Below are 20981 nucleotides of genomic sequence, written 5' to 3'. Positions count from 1 at the left end.
ACTACCACTCCAGCATTTTATTTATTTATTTTTAAATGTTTATTTTATAATTTTGAGAGAGAGAGAGAGAGAGGCAGAAAGAGAGGGAAAGCGAGAATCCCAAGCAGGCTCTGTGCTGTCAGCACAGAGCCCGACATGGGGCTTGATCTCACAAACCATGAGATCACGACCTGAGCTGAAAACAAGAGTCAGATGCTTAACTGACTAAGCCACCCAGGTGCCCCATCACCCCCAGTATTTTATACCAGAGGACACCAACTTGAGAGGACTTGGGACTTCCTGACCATCAGAGCTAACCACTTTGCACAGTTCTAGATAAAAAGGAAGCTTGGCTGGCATCAGATCCTGTGGCCTATTCTCCAGTAATTTTCTTTCCTGTATTACTATTTCCAGATGAGGATAGCCACCATGCTGATAGCCCCTGCCTATCAGGAGACCTAATTCTTAGAGAACTTTGTGGCTTCACAGTCTGAACTAGGGCTAGCATCCTTGTAGGAGTATATACTGGATGAATCCATTTTCCAACAGTGTCTTGAAGAGATCTAGAATCCCTCACTGTAACTTTTGAAGTGACAGAAAACACCGTGTCCTCTATATCCTTTTGCAGTCAGTGCTATGTTGCTGTTGCATGGCAGTCACCTTCAAAACATTCTATGATCTACTAGGACTTTTGATAGCCTTCTTAAACAGTTCCCTGCCCTGAAATTGGGTAATAGGTACCCAAGATAGTCCTGGGAGACCTGAGAAATTACTGAACTCCTGTATCCCAGGTTCCTCAGGGACACTGTCACCTTGGATTTAATTACCAATATGTCCACTCCTCAAAGCCATAATACTTACACTGTCATTTAAATTCAAGTCCTGTTAAGTGGGCTATGTAGTCCCTGTACCAGCTGGCTTTTAGCTCCATCCATTGTAGTGCAACCTCATAAAAGAGATGTTCTAGCTCCTTAACTTTCCTAGTCACTTTTTGTCATAATGTGGCTTTAAGTACATGACATGAATTTTGAGGGTTCTGTTCAATGCCCTCAATGTCAAAATTTGGTCTCATTAAAACTTGTGCAGTGTATTGCTTTCCTTGTTATAAATCTTGGTGGCCACTTTGCATGGTATTGTGAAGAAAGCAGACCAGAGTTTTTTTTATTTTTGTATTTTTTGTATTTTTTTGTTCAGGTCTTCCCAGCATTTATCTTCTTTTGTGTCACTTCTTAGGGAGTGGGTGAACTGGGGATAAAACCTTGGTCCGTTTGTCTCTTAAGGCCCATGTTCTTTTTACTCTACCACCCTTTGATGGCAAAAATCTCATAGGATATAATTTGTTCAGAAAAATATGCTTTTCTTATTTGCCTTTTGCCTTTTGTGTTATTTTTAAATTAATTCACTTATTAAATAGAAAACATACATAATGGCACACAAACTTTAAAATATTAAAGAGAATACAGTAGAAGGTCTTTCTTCTATTTCTATACCCAGATACTTGGGTCCTCTCCTCAGAAGCAGTCATCATTAGCAGTTTCTTATTAATCATTTGAGAGGTTTTACACTTGTCCAAACATATGTGTATATATATCAGAGATACCTTTTGATTATTTTTTCCATCCTTTGAGTTGGTCTTAGAGTACCATATATTACAGTGAAATATTCACAGCTGATTATAGTTCAGATTTGACCACCCCTTCATCAGTGTCCCTTTTGGGTTCTTACTATGTTTTAAAAATTTATTGAAGCCATAGGGAATAGATTATTTCTTGAGTTGCTTCCCATGACAAAGGTCTGTTTCCCTGAAATTCTGGCCTTGAATACACTAGGAATGTTTCCTCTGTCCTCATTCACCCTGCTAGATTGAATTTCACACATTTGTTACTGAGTTAAGAAATTCTGGCAGTTTATATCCAGATAATGTGTTAGAATTCAAAAGTTGTGAGGGAAACTTTGTGGTTATTTTGTAGGGTGTTGCGAAGAATTGTCATTCCCCTGCCCCAACATACTAAATTAGTCCCCTTTTTAGTTTAAAAAAAACAAAAACAACAAAACCTTAGACATGCATGTAACATCTTCACTGTAAAAATCTTTGATTAAGAAACGTATACTATAGAAAGTGATAGTTGTCTGTAATACTCCCTCTCCAGTCTACTCCAAGATAACTACTTTTCATAGTTTGGTGTATACTCTTCCAACATCTCTTTTTCTTTTTCTTTTTCTTTTTTCTTTTCTTTATATGTTTGTTTATTTTGAAAAAGAGTGTGTGTAAGTTGTGGAGCACAGAAAGAAAGGGAGACAGAATCCCAAGCAGTTTCCATGAAGTCAGCAGGGTGCCAGACACAGGGCTTGATCTCAGGAACCATGAGATCATGACCTGAGCCGAAATCAAGAGTCAGATGCTAAACTGACTCAGCCACTCAGGCGCTCCTACTCTTGCAACATCTTAATTTTGTTTTGTTTTGTTTTAATACGTTTGTTTATTTTGACAGAGCGCGCGCGAGAGAGAGAGGGCTCACAAGCAGAGGAGGGGCAGAGAGCAAAGGAAATAGAATCCCAAGCAGGCTCTATGCTGTCAGCACAGAGCTTGACACAGGGCTCGAACTCACAAACCCTGAGATCATAACCTGAGCCTAAATCAACAGTTGGTTCTTAACTGACTGAACCACCATGTGCCCTTTAATTTTTCTTTTTCTTTTTTTTTTTTTTAAATTTTTTTTTCTTACATTTTATTTATTTTTGAGAGAGTGAGAGAGAGAGAGAGAGAGACAAAGCACAAGTGGGGGAGGGGCAGAGAGAGGGAGACAGAATCCGAAATAGGCTCCAGGCTCCAAGTTGTCAGCACAGAGCCCGACGCGGGGCTTGAACCCACGAACTCTGAGATCAAGACCTGAGCCGAAGTCAGTTGCTTAACCGACTGAGCCACCCAGGCGCCCCTAATTTTTCTTTTTATAAAATAAGTTAAATTTTTAAAAATGTTTATCTTGAGAGAGATAGACAATGCAAGCAGGGGAGGGACAGAGAGAGGGAGACACAATATCTGAAGCATACTCCAGGTTCTGAGCTGTCACCACAGAGCACGATGTGGGGCTCAAACTTAAAAACTGTGGGATCATGACCTGAGCCGAAGTGGGACACTTACCCACTGAGCCACCCAGGCGCCTCCAAATAGAAGTTAAATTTTAATTTTGCAGTATTTGAATATGTGAAAGAATGCTTGTAACATATTTGAGTTTTGGAGAGGAATAATGGAAATAATACCCATGAGCCCACCACCCATCATTATCTTTTAGTAGAGTTTAGTGTAGTGTACTCTAAATGTTTTCTTAGACTTACCTTTGCTTCCTAAGTGATAGGATTTTTTCCCCCACTAGACTGGTGAATTGCAGGAGTAAGGACTTAGTCTGTTCAGCCATATCTCACTGTCTGATGTGTCAGGTCCCAAAGAGTGAAGCCTGGTTTTTGGCCTCTGAGAGACCTCAGCCCATCTGGATTTTTAGGGAAAGGCTTTTCTGGAGAAAAAGCAAGAAAAATGATTAGTGAAAAAGAGTGTAGTTTGCAGTGTTTGTTGGGAGTATTCTTTTTCTTTGGGTCGAAAATTTACTCTCTTCAGAGTGTGTCGATTTCCTAGGATGATTCTGTAATTAAGACTGATTTAGACTCATAATCAGGTAACTGATATGTGATATTGGCAATAACTAAACCCTTGTCAACCGTATTGTAAGGTAATTTGTAAGGTAAAGTGTTCATGTTTATTCTTAGTAGACATAAAGACTTTTTAGCAGATACCAGACCGCATGAGAATTGTAATACCTCTCTTAACTTTTCTTGTGAAACTTGGAAATTCCAGGCAAGCATTACAGAAAAGAAACTCAAAGCTTCTGCTTACAAGTTTATCTATTACATCTTTTTGTTTCTTCCTCCCGAAAGGCTTCTGTATTTTCTTGGAGTATTCTTGTTTTTAATGAGTAGATACATAGACCAGAGAATATATTGTGAGGTTCAAGGAAGAAGGGCAGGAGGATTAATGGGAGGATGGAAAAGGAATCAGAAGATCTAGCTCATCACCTACATCAGAACCTACCGATCAGAAGATGACAAATGCACAAATGCAGTGACTTGAGTATGTTACTTGTTGTGATGATCCTCAGATGTATAGCAGTACCCTGGAAATAGAGGGGAAAGTTCTCGGGTGACAGAGAAATAAGCAAATAGTTAAGAATACCATAAAGTTTGTTCAAGAAGTCTTTCCAGAGAGATGAGTTTAAAGATGATATTTAAGGGGCTAATTAAAATGTGTTGATTGGAAGGAAAGATTATTCATAGTAGGATAAATGAAAAGTATGGGGAGAGGATTAAAAAGATGGCAAATTATGTGCTGACCATATTGGTCTAGAGAGTAGAGTGATACCAAAGTTGTACTTGCTACCCTGCAGAAGGAAATGAGTCCCTCTGCTGCTTTCTTCAAAAAGTGAAGATATACAGAGCTGGACTAGTTTGGCAGATTCACTTCTCTGAGAGCCCTTTTGTCAGGAACCTAGTGTGTCTTGGCACCTATTATGTTGTCTCCTTTCTAATTTGTTAAAGGGTTGAAAGCTTTGTGCCACTTAAAATTTTGGTGGCTTATGACTGAAGACCTATTACTATGAGCAATGGAAGCAGAAGAGCAAATGCTACATACCTAATTACTTCCATTTATCTAGAACACATGCCCTTCAGGAAAATAGGATTGCTTGACTAGCTGGCCTCTATCCTGAAGAATCTCCCACCTCATCAATTTCCTCTATTTTCCCATTCTCATTTCTAAAATCCCAGAAGGCAGAGATCTTTCTTTGCCATCTTTCTCCCACCATTTACCACTTTTATTTGAGTCTCCTATTCTGGCTCTTGCATTAAAGTATCCTAATCATGTTGGTGTTCTCTAGATAGCTGATTCTTGGTTACCTTGAACCTAGGAGTCCTTCCTTCCACTTTCATGTTTTAAAGGAACCACATGCATAAATTTCATTTTTGTATCAAAAGATGCAGGGTATGCTATGAAAAACAAATTTTTTTCCTCAACCCTGTCCTTTAGCTATTCAGTTTCTGCCTCAAGGCAGCCACTATTGCCATTTATTGTGGATTTCTCTAGAGAGAGTTTGTACATTCACAAGAGTTTATACATTTATACTTAAAGCCCCGCTCACAAAAGGTAGTATGCTTTGCATAGTGTTAACATACCTTGCTTTTTTTCACTTCATATATTTAATATATACTACATGTATGGAACCAGTTCCTATTAATGGACATTTTAAAAATGAAGGTGACATAATTTATAAAATTAACCATTTTGTAGTGTATAATTCAGTGACATTTAGTATATTCACAGTGTTATGTAATCATCACCTCTATATAATTCCAAAACATTTTCATCAGCCCTAAAGGAGACACTGTATTCATTAAGCAGTCAGTCGCCATTCTTCCCCCAACCCCCAGTTGCTGGCAGTCACTAATCTACTTTCTGCCTTTATGGATTTACCTATTTTGGATATTTCATATAAGTGGAATCATACAATATGTGACCTTTTATGACTGCCCTCTTCAGTTAGCATAATACTTTCAAAGTTCATCTATGTTGTAGCATGTATCAGGATATCCTTCCTTTTTTTGTTTTTTATTTTTATTTATTTTGAAATTTGATTCCAATAATCATGACCTCTGCACAAGGATGACACATAAATTTGTGAAGTGCTCCATATTTTTTAAAAAAATTTTTTTTAACGTTTTTATTCATTTTTGAGACAGAGAGAGACAGAGCATGAATGGGGGAGGGTCAGAGAGAGGGAGACACAGAATCTGAAACAGGCTCCGGGCTCTGAGCTGTCAGCACAGGGGCCCGATGCGGGGCTCGAACTCACAGACCGCGAGATCGTGACCTGAGCCGAAGTCGGCGCTCAACCTACTGAGCCACCCAGGAGCCCCTGAAGTGCTCCATATTTTTAAAATTTGGGGGCGCCGGGGTGGTTCAGTCAGTTAAGTGACCAGCTCTTGATTTCGGCTCAGCTCCCGAAATCAGGTCTCTTGATTTCACAGTTCGTGGGACTGAATCTTGCATCAGGCTCTGTGCTGACAGTGTGGAGCCTGCTTGGGATTCTCTCTTTACCCTTCCCCAACTCACTCATGCTCTTAAAATAAATAAATAAACATTTAAAAAATTGATTCCAGTGTAATTAACATTAGCTATATGAGCTTCAGGTGTACAATATAATGATCCAACAATCCTATACATTACTCAGTTTCCATCACAATAAGTGTACTCCTAGTCCCCTTCACCTATTTCACCCATCCTCCTCAACCCCCACCTCTCCTCTGGTAGCCACTAGTTTGTTCTCTTAAGAGTCTTTTTTGTTTTGTTTGTCTCCGTTTTTTCTTTGTTAGGATATCCTTACTTTTTAAGGTGGAATAATACTGCATTGTATGTGTATACCACATTTTGTTTATTCATTCATCAGTTGATGGACATTAGGTTGTTTCTAGCTTTTGACTGTTAATAGTAGAGCTGCTGTGAATGATTGTTACAAGTATTTGTTTGAATATATTTGTTGTGAATATATACCTAGGATTGGAATTGCTATTAAAGGACATTTAAGTTGCTTCTGATATTGGCTGTTACAGTGCTAAAGTTGATATTTTACATGTATAATTTTTTAATGTTCATTTTTGAGAGAGAGAGAGTGCATGAGCAGGGGAGGAACAGAGTGGTGGTGGGGGGGGCGGGCAGAGGATTCACAGTGGGCTGACAGCAGAGAGCCCAACGTGGGACTTGAACTCATGAATAGAGCCGAAGTTCAAGGCTCAACCGAATGAGCCTCCCAGGCACCCCATGTATAATTTTATACATGTATGTGTATTGGATGATAGCCAGTAGTGGAATTACTGAGTTATAGCATCGAGCATTTAACAATACATACAACATTTTGGAATATTTTATAAAACTGTCTTCTATAGAGGCTGTGCTATTTTCACCCCTACTAGCAAAGTATGAGACTGCTTTTTCCTCCTTTGGCCTTTAGGTACAGCCAGCCTCTTACAAATCATATTCCAGAGAGCACAGTGAAAACAGCCATAGGTGATAGTTCTTGTGCCTTGATTGACTCAGAATCTACTTCCTGCTTAGCCTGCCTTCCCCTATCTACCATCCTGGTTCTTTTATTTCTGACTTCCTATTTTGGCTCTTAATAAGCGGGCCCCCCTCTTTGTTTGGTGTGCTGTTCAAACTTCCTTCTCTGGGTTATCAACTTGGCTTTCTGCTTATATTTTAATTTTGGACAATTTCTTTCAGTTTATTTTCAATAGTAATACCTTGGAAGTAGAGAGGAAAGTGTCGAGGTGGCTGAGAAGAAGCAAATGGTTAAGAATGGTGTTTAGTTTGTTCAGGAAGGCTGTTCAGAAGAGATGAGTTCAGAAATGACTTTTGAAGAAGCTAATTGGAATGTATTGGTTGAAAAGAAAGATATTCATAGTAGGATAAAAGAAAATTGTGAAGGGAGGATTCCTTCCTGGCCTCATTCCTGGCCAGTAACTGGCTGGAACATCCTCCCTGGGTAGCGGGAGTAAAGGATGAGTCACTTCACAGTTTTGCAACCTTTAGTCCAGGACTAGGACTCTCAGAGTCAGGAAAATATGTTGGTTATAGACTCCACAGAGTATACAGAGAGTCTTATTTTAGTAGTAGGGCAGTGCAGTGAGTCTAGGACTTCTGTCAGTAAGAGTGGGTGCTGAGTTTTACACTGTACATGTGGTATCTGTATAAGCAGTTGATACTAATGATTATAGGTGTTGGCAAACTAACAAAGAAAAGAGAAATTGTAACAATATGGTTTGGCTGATAAAAATAATGTTAATTGTAGTCTTCTGACTCCTTTATTTCTATCTTATCTTTTTCCAGAAAGAATTTGTGGTGGCTAATTGCAGTCATTAACATCAACTTATTATCATTTCTGTTCAATTACTGTGGCATGCAATTATGTATGTTAAAAATGTCAGATTAATGTATTAAAGTAATGTATGTATTAAAGTAATGTATTAATGTATTAAAGTTTCATTTGAGGGGCACCTGGCTGGCTTAGGTGGTAGAGCATGTGACTCTTGATCTCAGGGTTGTGAATTTGAGCTCCATGTTGGATGTAGAGATTACTTAAAAAATAAATCTTAAAAAAAAAAAAAGTTTCATTTGATTACAGTACTTAAGTGCCTAACCTGGTCACAGTACTTGTTGTATATATACAACAGTCTCTTACTCTGTAAAAGCATGGTCATCTTATGGTTTTTTTTATTATTGATTTCATTGGTTCAGAGTGGTAAGAAATGAATTTGATTGGCTATACAGGATTAACAGAAATATTGTAGAGACCAACAATTGTTAGAGTTATTCATTGCACAAACAAGTATTGGACACCTTTTCCTCATGCTAAGAACCATGCTAGGCACTGGGGATACAGAGATGAAAGTCCTTGACCTTAGTGAGCTCAAGTCCAGAGAGGAAAATATATTTACTACCATGTAATTAAGTGAAAGTGGAGGAAAACAACTTAACCCAATTTCTGGGTGCTTAGGAGAGGCTTCCCAGAGGAAATGATACCTAAATTGAAAAGAATTTAAAAGTCAACAAAAGTCCGTAGGTTCACTCTTTGCATTGTGTGTTCTATGGGTTTTGGCAAATGTATAATGACACATATTCACCCTAATAATATGACACAGAATAGTTTCCCTTTCCTGAAATTTCTTTGTGCTCTACCTATTGATCCTTACTTCCTTCAAAACCTCTGGCATAAAGTAAGTTTTGAAAGATGAGTAGGAGTCAGTTAAGAAGGAGAAAAGAGTTTATGGTACTAAGACACTAACATAAAAAAGCATGACTTATAAGCATGTTGAAAATTCTGGATGACTTGAGGGCAGGGGATAAGAGTGGGGCAGGATCAGAGATGAGGCATAGAGTCTTCATATCTTACAGGATTTGAAAGCTGTAGCAAGCTATATTTTATCTTGAAGACAATGGACAATGAGAAGCCTTTAAAGACCTTAGGGGAATGAAACAATCAGATGGTGGTGATTGTAGTGATATACCCAGTTTGTTTGATATATTAAAAAATCTTTTGTAGAATATAACAGATACACAACTTCATAAAACAGACATTTAGTTTAATGAATTCACATAAGATAGGCAAAAAATAGACCTTTGTCAGGCACCCTAGAAAGCTCTCCACAAGCCCCTTCCCAATCATAATTTCCTTCTCCCTAAAAGTAACTACTCTACCAACTTTATGCTAATGACTTCCTTGCTTTATATTTTATCACTCAAGTGTACATCACTAAACATAAGAATTTATTTTTGCCTATGTTGTCTTTTTTGATACATCTTATAGTTCTTTTTTAATCTATGGGTTCCTTCTCCATCTCTTAATTTTTTTCTTGCAGTTTTTTATTGAAGTGACAAAGCCATTAACTACATGGCTTTGTTTGACTTACACTTTCCCATATTGTGAATTTTGCTCAATATATTCCCATAGCATAGTTTACTTTTCTGTCCTTTATATTTTTTGGTAACTTGATAGTTGAACTGCAAGATTGATCAAATTCAAATTTGATATATTTCATTTGAAATGTACAATTTAAAACTCCTCTCCTATTGGTGGATATTTGGATTTTTCCCAAATTTTTGCTATTGAAACAGTGCTAGAGTGAGCAACTTCATACAAATGTGTTTTTTTGTGAATATGCAAATGGATCTCCCCTTCCCTATTATATATTGTGTACCTTTAAGTACCTTTCCTTCATAGTTACTTAATATGTATGATTGTTTGATATATATTTTTGTTCTTCAGGCCATAAATTTTATGAGTAAGGGAAATGTTTATCTGTGTATTCCTAGTACCTTTGCTCAATAAATACTAGTTGAATTAGTGCATTTCTATTAAGCAGAATTATTGGATTAAGGGATATACACATTTTAAGTTTTGGTAGATATTGTCAAGTTATACTCTAGAAAGATTGTACCTATTTATACTTCTGCTTCTGATACTCATTTTCTCACATCCAGCCTCACTGCCCCTTTTGCCCTCCCCTTTTCTCCTCTATCTTTTGATCCTCTCCTTCTACAAACATTTTTAAAGTTTATTTTTAGTAATCTCTACACCCATTGTGGTGTTCAAACTCAGGACCCTAAGATTAAGAGTCACATGCTCATGACTGAGCCAGCCAGGTGCCTTAGAAACATTTTTTGATACATTCTTGGTTCTGTTCTAGGTACTTAGGATACATCAGGAAGCAGAACTCAAAAAGATCCTGAGTGGGAGGAGACAGTAAATGTAATGAATAAGGAAATTATATGGGAATTTAGAGAGTGGGCCAATTAAGGAGTAGATGGTTCAGGGGCACCTGGATGGTTGGGTTTGTTAAGCATCTGACTTCAGCTCATGTCATGATCTCTTGGTCTGTGAGTTGGAGCCTCAAGTCAGGCTCTGTGTTGACAGCTCAGAACCTGGAGCCTGCTTCGGATTCTGTGTCTTCATCTCTCTCTGCCCCTCCCCTGCTCATGCTTTCTCTCTCTCTCCCTCTCCCTCTCCCTCTCCCTCTCCCTCTCCCTCTCCCTCTCCCTCTCTTCCTCTCCCTCTCTCTCTCCCTCTCCCTCTCTCCTTCTTCCTCTCCCTCTCTCTCTCCCTCTCCCTCTCCCTCTCCCCCCCCCTCAAAAATAAAGGTTAAAAAAAAATTAAAGAGTAGATGGTTCAAGGTAATTGGGAAAACTAGAATTGAAGTTGTTGTAATTATAAATAAGGTGGTTAGTGTATAAACCACAGAAAATGACTTGAGTAAAACTTGGAGGTGGTTAGCAGTATGGCTCTCTGGGTGAAAGTGTGATGGTTAGAAGAAATAGCTGGTTCAAAGGCTAGTTGATCTATTCTGTTTTTCTTCCTCCCTCCCTCCCCCTCCCTTTCTTTCTTATCCTAGATTTTTTTTCATGTTTATTTATTTTTGAGAGAAAAAGAAACAGAGTGTGAGTGAGGGAGGGGCAGAGAGAGAGGGAGACAGAATCCAAAGCAGGCTGCAGGCTGTGAGCTGTCAGCACAGAGCCTGGCACAGGGCTCGAACTCATGAACCGAGAGATCATGACCTGAGCCAGTCAGACTTTTAACTGGCTGAGCCACCCAGCTGCCCCTAGATCCTAGATTTTTTAAATTAAAGATCCATGTTGGTTTCCAATGTATTTATGACTTATAATAAAGATGGCTGCATATTAATATTATACTTCTCTGATCTAGATACTTCATTTTTTTAATTTCCCAATTTTTATTTATTAATTTTTTTTAAATGTTTATTTTTGAGAGAGAGACAGAATACGAGCAGGGGAGGGGCAGAGAGAGAGGGAGACAGAAGCTGAAGCAGGCCCAAGGCTCTAAGCTGTCAGCACAGAGCTTGATGCGGGGCTTGAACCCATGAACCTTGAAATCATGACCTGAGGCGACATCAAAAGTCAGACGTTTAGCCCCCTGAGCCACCTAGCCACCCCACACCTATTTTGTTTCTTAAATTCCACATGAGTGAACTCATATGGTATTTGTCTTTCTCTAACATATTTTGCTTAGCGTAATAAACTCTAGCTCCATCCATGTTGTTGCAAATGGCAAGATTTAATTCTTTTTTGATGTCTAAGTAATAAATTATTATATATAAATACCATATCTTCTTTATCCATTCATCAGTCAGTGGACATTTGGGCTCCCTCCATAGTTTGGTTATGGTTGATAATGTTGCTGTAAACATCAAGGTGTATGTGCCCCTTCAAATCTGTATTTTTGTATCCTTTGGGTAAATACCTAGTAGTGCAATTACTGGGTAGTGCAATTACTGTATTGTAGGGTAGTTCTACAGAATGGGAGAAGGTATTTGCAAATGACCTATCTGATAAAGGGTTAGTATCTGAAATCTATAAAGAACTTTTCAAACTCAACACCCAAAAGACAGCTAAGAAATGGGCAGAACATGGGACACCTGGTGACTGACTTAGTTAGGCCTCCAACTCTTGATTTTGGCTCAGGTCATGATCCCAGGATCTTGGGATCATGCCCTGCATCTAGCTCCATGCTGAGTGTGGAGCCTGCTTGGGATGCATGCTCTCTCTCTCTCTACCCCCCTAAAATAAAAAAATAAATAAAGGAAATGGGCAGAAGGCATGACTAGATCATTTCCAAAGAAGATATCCAGATGGCTAACAGACACATGGAAAGATGATCAACATCGCTCATCATCAGGAAAATACAAATAAAAACCATGGTGAGATACCACCTCACACCTGTCAGAATGGTTAAAATTAACACAAGAAACAACAAGTGTTAGCGAGGATGCAGAGAAAGGGGAACCCTCTTGCCCTGTTGGTGGGAATGCAAACTGGTGCACCCACTAGAGAACAGTATGGAGGTTCCGCAAAAAGTTAAAAGTTCCTGTTTCTTGATCTGTATGCTGGTTACACGAGTGTGTTCACAGTATTCATTGAACAGTACCCTTATGATTTGTGTACCCTACTGCATCTAATACTTCAGTAGGGCTTCTATATTAAAAATAAGGAGTCGATGTTGAACATTTCAAAATGGCTAGGAATTACCTAGCTGTTCAATGTGATGAATGCATTAAACAATTTCTATTAATAAATCATCTTTCCTTTCCTATAATATGCCCTAGTTGATTATGGTAAGTTATTCTTTTACTATAATTTTTTTTTTTAATGTTTATTTATTCTTGAGAGAGAGAGACAGAGTGTGAGCAGGGGAGGGGCAGACAGAGAGGGAGACACAGAATCTGAAGCAGGCTCTGGGCTCTGAGCTGTCAGCACAGAACCTGGCGGGGGGGGGGGGGGGGGGGGGGGGAGGGGGAGGGGGGCTCGAACTCACAAACTGTGAGATCATGACCTGAGCTGAAGTTGGACACTTAATTGACTGAGCCACCCAGGTGCCCCAGTTATTCTTTTACTATAATGCCAGGTTAGATTTGCTTGTATTGTAATACATAGGTTCACAAAAGTTTGGTCAATGGCTTCTTTTTTTTAAATTCTCTTATGTTAGGTTTGAAGTACTTTTCTTTATTAACAGTTTTTTACTGTTTTCAATGGAAAGGGAAGTTCTATAGTACTTATCTAATCTACTGTCTTGAAAGGGAGAATGGAATAATTTCTAGTGGTTGACTTTATTGTCCTTTGTGAGTTACCTGGTAATTACTACATTTTAGTAATTGGTAGATGAGTCCTGTCATTGCCTAGACAGATGACTATTCACTTGAAGTCTGAGGCTCAAATATCCTGTCATTTCATTGTCATGGAAAAATTGACCATCACTGGACTAACTGGTGATGTAACAGTTGCCTGGGGTTGTTTTGTTTGGTAACTATAGACCTTACTTTTTTAATGTGACTATTTCTGATTTCTAATGTTTTCCACTAGAAACAAGATGAAATAAACAGAACAAGAAGCCTGTGAGTATATTGCCATTGCATAGTCAACAGGGATAAGTAAAGAAACTTCACCTTCTATGAAAGAGGATTCATTTTTAATTGGGTCCTGGACCTGCTAGAATTTTCTCATTTAGGGGCGCCTGGGTGGCGCAGTCGGTTAAGCGTCCGACTTCAGCCAGGTCACGATCTCGCGGTCCGTGAGTTCGAGCCCCGCGTCAGGCTCTGGGCTGATGGCTCGGAGCCTGGAGCCTGTTTGCGATTCTGTGTCTCCCTCTCTCTCTGCCCCTCCCCCGTTCATGCTCTGTCTCTCTCTGTCCCAAAAATAAATAAAAAATGTTGAAAAAAAAAAAATTAAAAAAAAAAAAAAAAAAAAGAATTTTCTCATTTACATGTATGCTCACATTGAACTGGTCTTTGAGCTCAGTAGGATAGTCCGTCTGGCTGCCTTCTTCCATCATGCAGGAGCACTATGCTTTTGACTGAGAGACTGGCTTTTTCATATAGGAAATTCTATAGCTTTATTTTTCAAATTGTAATTCAAAATCAGTGGCATGAGAGTCCCCAGCTTCTTACTGAAAAGGCAGATTCAAACAACAACAAATACAGATTCTTAAGCCACTTCCGGCATTTTGAATTAGAATTTCTGGGAGTGGGATCTAGGTAATGCGTTTTATAACAGGACTCAATTTTCTTTCTTTCTTTCTTTCTTTCTTTCTTTCTTTCTTTCTTTCTTTCTTTCTTTCTTTCTTTCTTTCTTTCGTTCTTTCTTCTTTCGTTCTTTTTCTTTTTTTTTTTTTTTTAAGTGTGTTATGGGGGCACCTGGGGGACTCAGGCGACTGAGCATCTGACTTTGGCTTGGGTCATGATCTCACTGTTCGTGAGTTCGAGCCCCATATCAGGCTCACTGCTGTCAGTGCAGAGCCTGTTTGGGCATCTCTCTCTCCCTCCCTCTGTCTCTCTCTCTGTGCCCCTCCTCCACTTGTGCGCAAGTGGAGGCCTATTTTATTTCTCTACAATAAAACATTTAAAAAAATTTTTGAAATTCATCCATCTTGTTGAGTGTATCAGTAATGCATTTCCTTTTATTACTAAGTAGTATTCTATCATGGATATACTACATTTTGTTATTGATTCACCTATTGCTAGGCATTTGAGTTGTTTCTGGTTATTGTGAATAATATGAACATTTTCATGATCATATGTTTTAATTTTTCTTGGTTAAATATCTAGAAGTGGAATGGCTGGATCATATGGGTAGATGTGTATTTAACTTTTTCAGGAATAGGCAGATGGTTTTTGTTTTGATAATAGAGACATTGTATTAGAATAATTGAGCATCGTTTAAGGAAAATTGTTTAAGTGGAACTTAAGAATGGGTACCAACTAAATAAGGGAGAAGAGGGAACATTTACTGAGTAATTATCATTTGTCTGGCACATGGAGCTAAATGCTACATACTTAATTTTCAATTTTTATGCAAATTTGAGAGGTGTTATTACTATTCATTTTTTATAGGTGATGAATAGAAGGGCAGAGAAGTTAAGCAGCCTAAGATCACACAGTTAGTAAGTGATGGCTTTAAACCTAGGTTTATCTGGTTCCAAAACTCAAAACCCATTCTATTAAATTAGCAAGGAGTGGAAACGAAGGACATTCTGGCTTCAGAAGTTGAGGGACAAATAGGGGAAATCAGGCTCATTCCTTTATCTCCCAAGTGTGGCAAGCATAGGAACTGTGACAATACCTATTTGCCAGTTAACAAAGACTTTGTTTTGGGGGAATGGTGGACAGTGAGATTTGATATTTATTTGGTATCAGATCATAGAGGGCTTTAAAAGCCGTGAAGATAAATATACTCTTTTATAGATAGTGAGCAGTTACAAATTATCAAAACAGTAACGATGTGATCAGAAACTGGATTTAGGAAAGTTAGTCTAGTTGTCATCTGCTGGGTTGATTGAAAGGGACAGATCAGAAGGTCACAAGTCCAGCAATAATCTGCAATAATTCAGGCATGAGGTAATGGATTCCTCGATAAGGACTGAGAAACTATGAAGAAGGGACAGTAAGAAGGAGACCTCAGAGTGGAATTAACTATTAAGCTTATTAACAGGCTGGACACGGGAGATAAAGTAGAGAGGAATTTTTGGAATGGTTTTGTGGTTTCTGGCTTGGAAGTGCCAGGAGTTCAGTGGTTTGGGGCTTGAGGTACACTTGGTAATGCTAATCTGCACAGAGCTCATAACATTATAAATACAATGTCATTGCCAATAGAGGCTCAGACTGCCTAACTCTTAGCATCAGGAGCCACTGAACTGCAGGGTAATTGGTTATTCACGTGTTAAGTATGTGAACTGAAGAGGTTTAAGGCTCTAGGGAGGTGGGAAACATTAGCATGCTCATTAAAATTGTCAGTTTGGCACACATTTGTTATGTGTGAATGCCCAATTTGAGAATGTTGCTGGTTTTAGAAGAGGCTCTTAGTGTACTTAGTTTTTTCTGTAACACATTTGGCCACTGTCTGTTCCCTGCTTGCTTCCTTTTTTGCATCCTGTGATAAGCAGTATCTTCCACCATGCTCACATTCAGTGTTTTACTGTATGAATTGTGGAATCTCTTGATGTCTCCTTATTCCATTGTATGTGCTTCCATTTTCTTCTAAACAGTCTATACTCCAGCTTTCACTCATTAACATTTCTATTAAAGTTTTTAGTAACTTCTTTATTTCTAAATCCAGTAGGCCTTTTTCAGTTCCTTTCTTCCTTTCTTTCTTTCTTTCTTTCTTTCTTTCTTTCTTTCTTTCTTTCTTTCTTTCTTTCTTTCTTTCTTTTTTTTTTTTTGACTCTCCTGTAGCACTTAACACTTATTGATCCCTGCTTTCTTGAAACCTTGCTTTTGTTTTTGGTTTTTTTTCTAATTCAGAGATGATACGGCCCTGGTTTTCTTCCTCTCTGTCTTCTTCACACCCTCCTTCATGGACTCTTCCTTTTTGTTTTTTTAAAGTCAGTTTTATTAAGGTATAATTTACATAGAGTAAAAATCTCCCTCATAGTGTCCAGTACTATGTTTGTCAAAACACAAGCACATACAGTCTTATAACCATAACCATAGCTAAGATATAAAGCAGTTCCATCAACCCTAAAAGTTTTCTAAACCCCTTTGGTAGTCAACCACTTCCACTCCTGGCCCATGCAAACCCTCATTTGTTTTCTGCCCTTGTTGTATTGCCTTTTCCAGAAAATTATATAAGAATAATGTAGTATGTAGCTTTTTTTGTCTTTTGGTTTTTTTGTTTCAGTTATCATACTGCATTAGAGATTCATCTGTGTGTTTCTGTTCATGCCTTTTTATTCCTGAATAATACTCAATTATATGGATATACCATGATTTGTTTATTTATCAAATGGATATTTATAGTTATTAGTGAAAATGAATTAAGCAACTGTGAACATTCATGTATAGGGTTTTACGTGAACATGTTTTTATTTTTCTTGGGTGAATACATATGAGGGTTGCTGGGTTTTATGGTATGTATATAACTTAGTAAGAAATGCCAAGATTTTCCAAAGTGACCTACCACTTTGCATTCTTGCCAACCATGTATGAGAATGCCAGTGTCTTCACAGCGTCACCAACACTTTGTTTTGTTCTTTGTTTCTTCCCTCCCCTTCTTTGTCTGCTTTTCAAACGTGGCTGTTCTGTAGGTTCCCCTCACCCCTTTGTACAGCCTCCCCCCCGTTATCCTGCATTCTGCCTCATTGTTCTTATATACTGACATTTTAATTTTTATACATGATTTACACCTATTGAGCTGCTATTTTGTGCCAGGCACTAAGGGTATAGCAAGGAACAAAGCAGAAAAATCTGTTTTCGTGGCAGTTTGTATTCTGAAAACTTACAACTCCACATATCTTTCCTCAGCTCCACAACCATGTATCCATCTGTCTCCCAGACATATTCATTTGAGATAGCACATAAATACCTCAAAGCCAATAATCTAACACTGAATTCATCATCTCCTTCAACTTGCCCCTCTCTTGTATTTCTCTTCTTAATGAATGATGCCATACCCACCCAGTAGCTCAAGCTAAAAAGCTGGGCGGTATTATTTAGGTTTTACTCTCCTCACTTCCCACATTCAATACTTATTAAACCCGATATATTTTATGTCACAAATGTACCCACTCTCTCCACTCCCTCTGCCACTTTCCTAGTTTAAGCCATCATCAGACCAGTATAGTAGCTTCCTTACCAGCCTTCCTGACACCAGTCTCCAGTCCACTTACCCTACAAACTTTTGGCCATACTGCACCACCACCACTCTCTTTCTAAAATGACAAATCTGATTCTGTCTCTCCCGTGCTTAATACCATATTATTTCATTCTTATGTGGAATTTAAGAAACAAGCAAATGAACAAAGGAAACATAAAGAGACAAACTGGAAAACAGACTGTCAACCGTAGAGAACAGATTACCAGAGGGGAACAGGGTGAGGGGGCAGGAGAAATAGGTGAAGAGGATTAAGAGTATACTTACCATGATGAGCACTGAGTAATGTATAGAATTGTTGAATCACTATATTGTACTCCTGAAACCAATATAACACTGAATGTTAACTGTACTGGAATTGAAAAAAGAAAAAGGCTGTGACAGCTCTGCATTAATCTCCAGATAATTCCAATTTCCTAACATTATTAAATTTCTAAATATTACCTGGGACCTCCTTTGATTAGGTTCTTGTATAACCCTGTAGCCTCCTATTCAGATATGCTAGAACTGTTTTCAGGTTCACCGAATATACTTTTGCATGTATAATTTCCATTTCCTGGAATAATCCCTTACCCCCTTTATTGGTACTTATGCCTAGCAAAACCTAACAATCCTCAGTATTGTTCTACTGGCTAGTGAGATGTTTTAGTGCATTTTTGGAGTGGGGAAGGAAACTTGCCCACTTAAACTGGTGTTGTTTCTCTTATAATGGTACCACTCTCAAGTGACAATAGGGAACTAGTTGGTCAGAGAGCATAACTTATTTTCATGGCTTAGGGTTGGACCTTGTAGATGGCATCAAATCATTCATTTGGTTTAGTCATATAATAGACATTTATTGAGTACCTACTGTGTCCAGGAAACTGCTATGCAGTGCTGTGGTACATTCAAGGATGAGGCAGTGTCCTTCAATGAGAGGCTTCTTTGGGTCCAGAGTTTCAGGAGAAATAGCATTGTCACTTGCTTGGAGCAATCTAGGGTGATAGGCATGTTCTGAAGTTCTGTGATTATTTTTCAAAAAAAATTTTTTTTAAAGAAGCAAGGTAATTATTCACAGTTGTTATGGCAACAGTAGTACAGCCTGGAAGAATTTTCTTTTAGACCCCTTCTTTCCCTGTGTTTAGAGTGTAAGTAAATTATTAAAACAAAAAATATCACAGTAAACCAACGTATCCTTTTTGAGGGTTGAAAAGAAGAGATGGAGGTAGTGGGAAGAAAGTAAGTATAGGAAGAAAACTGACTCTCAGTGTATAGTTAAATTAAGTAGACTGTGACTGATTAGTAGTAGTCCCATATGCCCAGGATTGAGAGTTGGCTCAGGTAATGAAACCATCCTGTTTTGACGTCATTCAGTGCTTCCAGAATTTTGAGTCTTAACCGCAAATTTTCAAGGGAACTGCACCTTTAGAACTCTGAGGACTTTCTAACCCAGACGTTGACAGTCCCTCAGCAGATATTAGGGTTGTCAGTGTGTGGACCCTCCTGCTACCTATTTATTAGGAACTTATAAGGCAAGCAAAAACTTGGCAACATGACAAAACAACAAGAAATGCCCATTGCTTGCCCTGTTCCAGGGACCTGTGCTAGGTACTTTACGTGGATTTTCTCTTATAATCTTTCAGTAACCAACGAGACTTATACTATTCTCATATTACCTGGAGGAAATGTCTGTAATAACTTCTTCAAGGTCATATAGCCAGTAGTGGCAGAGCTTAAAAGAACTTAGTTTTGGCTTGAGTACTCATATTCTTAATTATGAAGCTAAATTACTCCTTGTTTCTTGGGACAAAGGCCTATTTTTAGTGATTGTGTGCTCATGCACACACATGCATCACATTAGTTGCCTCAAATTCAATTTTGAGTGTGAAATAGGATTTAAATGTAATTAACATTGAATTTTTTTTATTCTGAAAAATGAATAGAAAATGTTCAGTTTTCTCTTGTCATTCAAAGCTCTTGTGTTTTAATGGATTTTATTAAATTCTATAGGCAGTTGAGAAAAAAAGTGGCTCTCTCTGAGCACCCAAAGGGCTACAGTGTTTTATTACATTTTGGAAGATTAGAGGTTAATGCCATTCTTTGGCCTTTTAAAGAGCATCAAAATTAGACATCATTGCTCCCAGACAAGGGAATCACTCTCTTCCACTGTGTTAGGTCTGAGATTCTCAGGGATATATTGTGGTGGTCTCAGATTTGGCAAACATCAAGACAAGGAAGGTTTCTTAGACACAGGTTGAATTTTTGTCATTTTTGAATAAGGAAGGTTATATATGCTCCTAAATGATGATGTTCTGAGACCTAGGCCAGAAGGAGGTTTAAAATAGTGTAGAAGCAGGGATGTCTGGCTGGCTCAGTCAGAGGAGCATGTGACTCTTGATCCCAGGGTCATGAGTTTGATCTCCATGGTGGGTGTAGAGATTATTTAAATAAATAAAACTTTTTTTTTTTTAATTTTTTTTAACGTTTATTTATTTTTGAGACAGAGAGAGACAGAGCATGAACGGGGGAGGGTCAGAGAGAAGGGGAGACACAGAATCGGAAGCAGGCTCCAGGCTCTGAGCCATCAGCCCAGAGCCCGACGCGGGGCTCGAACTCACGGACCGTGAGATCGTGACCTGAGCTGAAGTCGGACGCTTAACCGACTGAGCCACCCAGGCGCCCCTAAATAAAACTTTTTTAAACGAAGAATGTAGAAGCTGTTTTTTGTTATTCTGTATGGTAAATTATAGAGAGCAAGGGTACTTTGTAGATTTGTCCCATGCTTGATAGAAGGCAGAAGCCTGTCTACATGTTATGTGAAATTAATGGAACACAAGTAGGGCAGGCTCAAGCAAGGTAAGGTGTATAATGATTGATGGGTTGGGGAAATGATCTTTGAATTATTCCTAAAATTGTCTCTGTCACTCTTCTTTTTTGCTACCATTTGCGGTTTTCTTAGGTCACTGGACCTATTTGGGCTGGGGAGAGCAGCAGAGTACGTAAGAAATTGAATTCCTTATTAATTTTCTTGATTTTATCCTTAAAAAATTTTTTTTAATTTTAGCCTTTAACACACTCCCTCTGAACTATGAAGCAGGATATTCATGCATATAAGCATATATAATTCCATCCCCCCCTTCTCTCCTACTTAAATCTCAAGAGACCATTACTTGCAATGGAATGGCATATCCTTTCAGGCTGGGGTTTTTGAAGGGAGGGAAGGAGGGAGAGAGAGAGAAATTTCAAACCAAAGTCCCAGTTATAATCTTAGCAG

The 20981-nt window shown here is 38.5% G+C and overlaps 1 protein-coding gene across 8 annotated transcripts in view; it reads left to right on the top strand.

Annotated features, from left to right (window-relative positions):
• The window catches only part of UNC13B (unc-13 homolog B), a 237437-nt gene that overhangs the window by 110592 nt on the left and 105864 nt on the right, over positions 1 to 20981 (top strand). For 5 of the 8 annotated variants that reach the window (XR_009251620.1, XM_058694990.1, XM_058694991.1 and 2 more), the window contains exon 8: positions 20667 to 20702. The exons of the other annotated variants lie outside the window; for them this stretch is intronic. Coding sequence is in view for 4 of the 5 variants with exons in the window: in XM_058694990.1 (XP_058550973.1) it covers positions 20667 to 20702 (36 nt within the window). In the remaining variant the exon portion in view is untranslated. The remainder of the gene's footprint in view (positions 1 to 20666; positions 20703 to 20981) is intronic. 8 annotated transcript variants of the gene reach the window in all.

The sequence above is a fragment of the Neofelis nebulosa genome, chromosome 12 (assembly GCF_028018385.1).
Source record: "Neofelis nebulosa isolate mNeoNeb1 chromosome 12, mNeoNeb1.pri, whole genome shotgun sequence".
Classification (NCBI taxonomy): domain Eukaryota; kingdom Metazoa; phylum Chordata; class Mammalia; order Carnivora; family Felidae; genus Neofelis; species Neofelis nebulosa.
The sequence above is the reverse complement of the archived record's forward strand: the minus strand, read 5'-3'. Positions and strand labels throughout refer to the sequence as shown.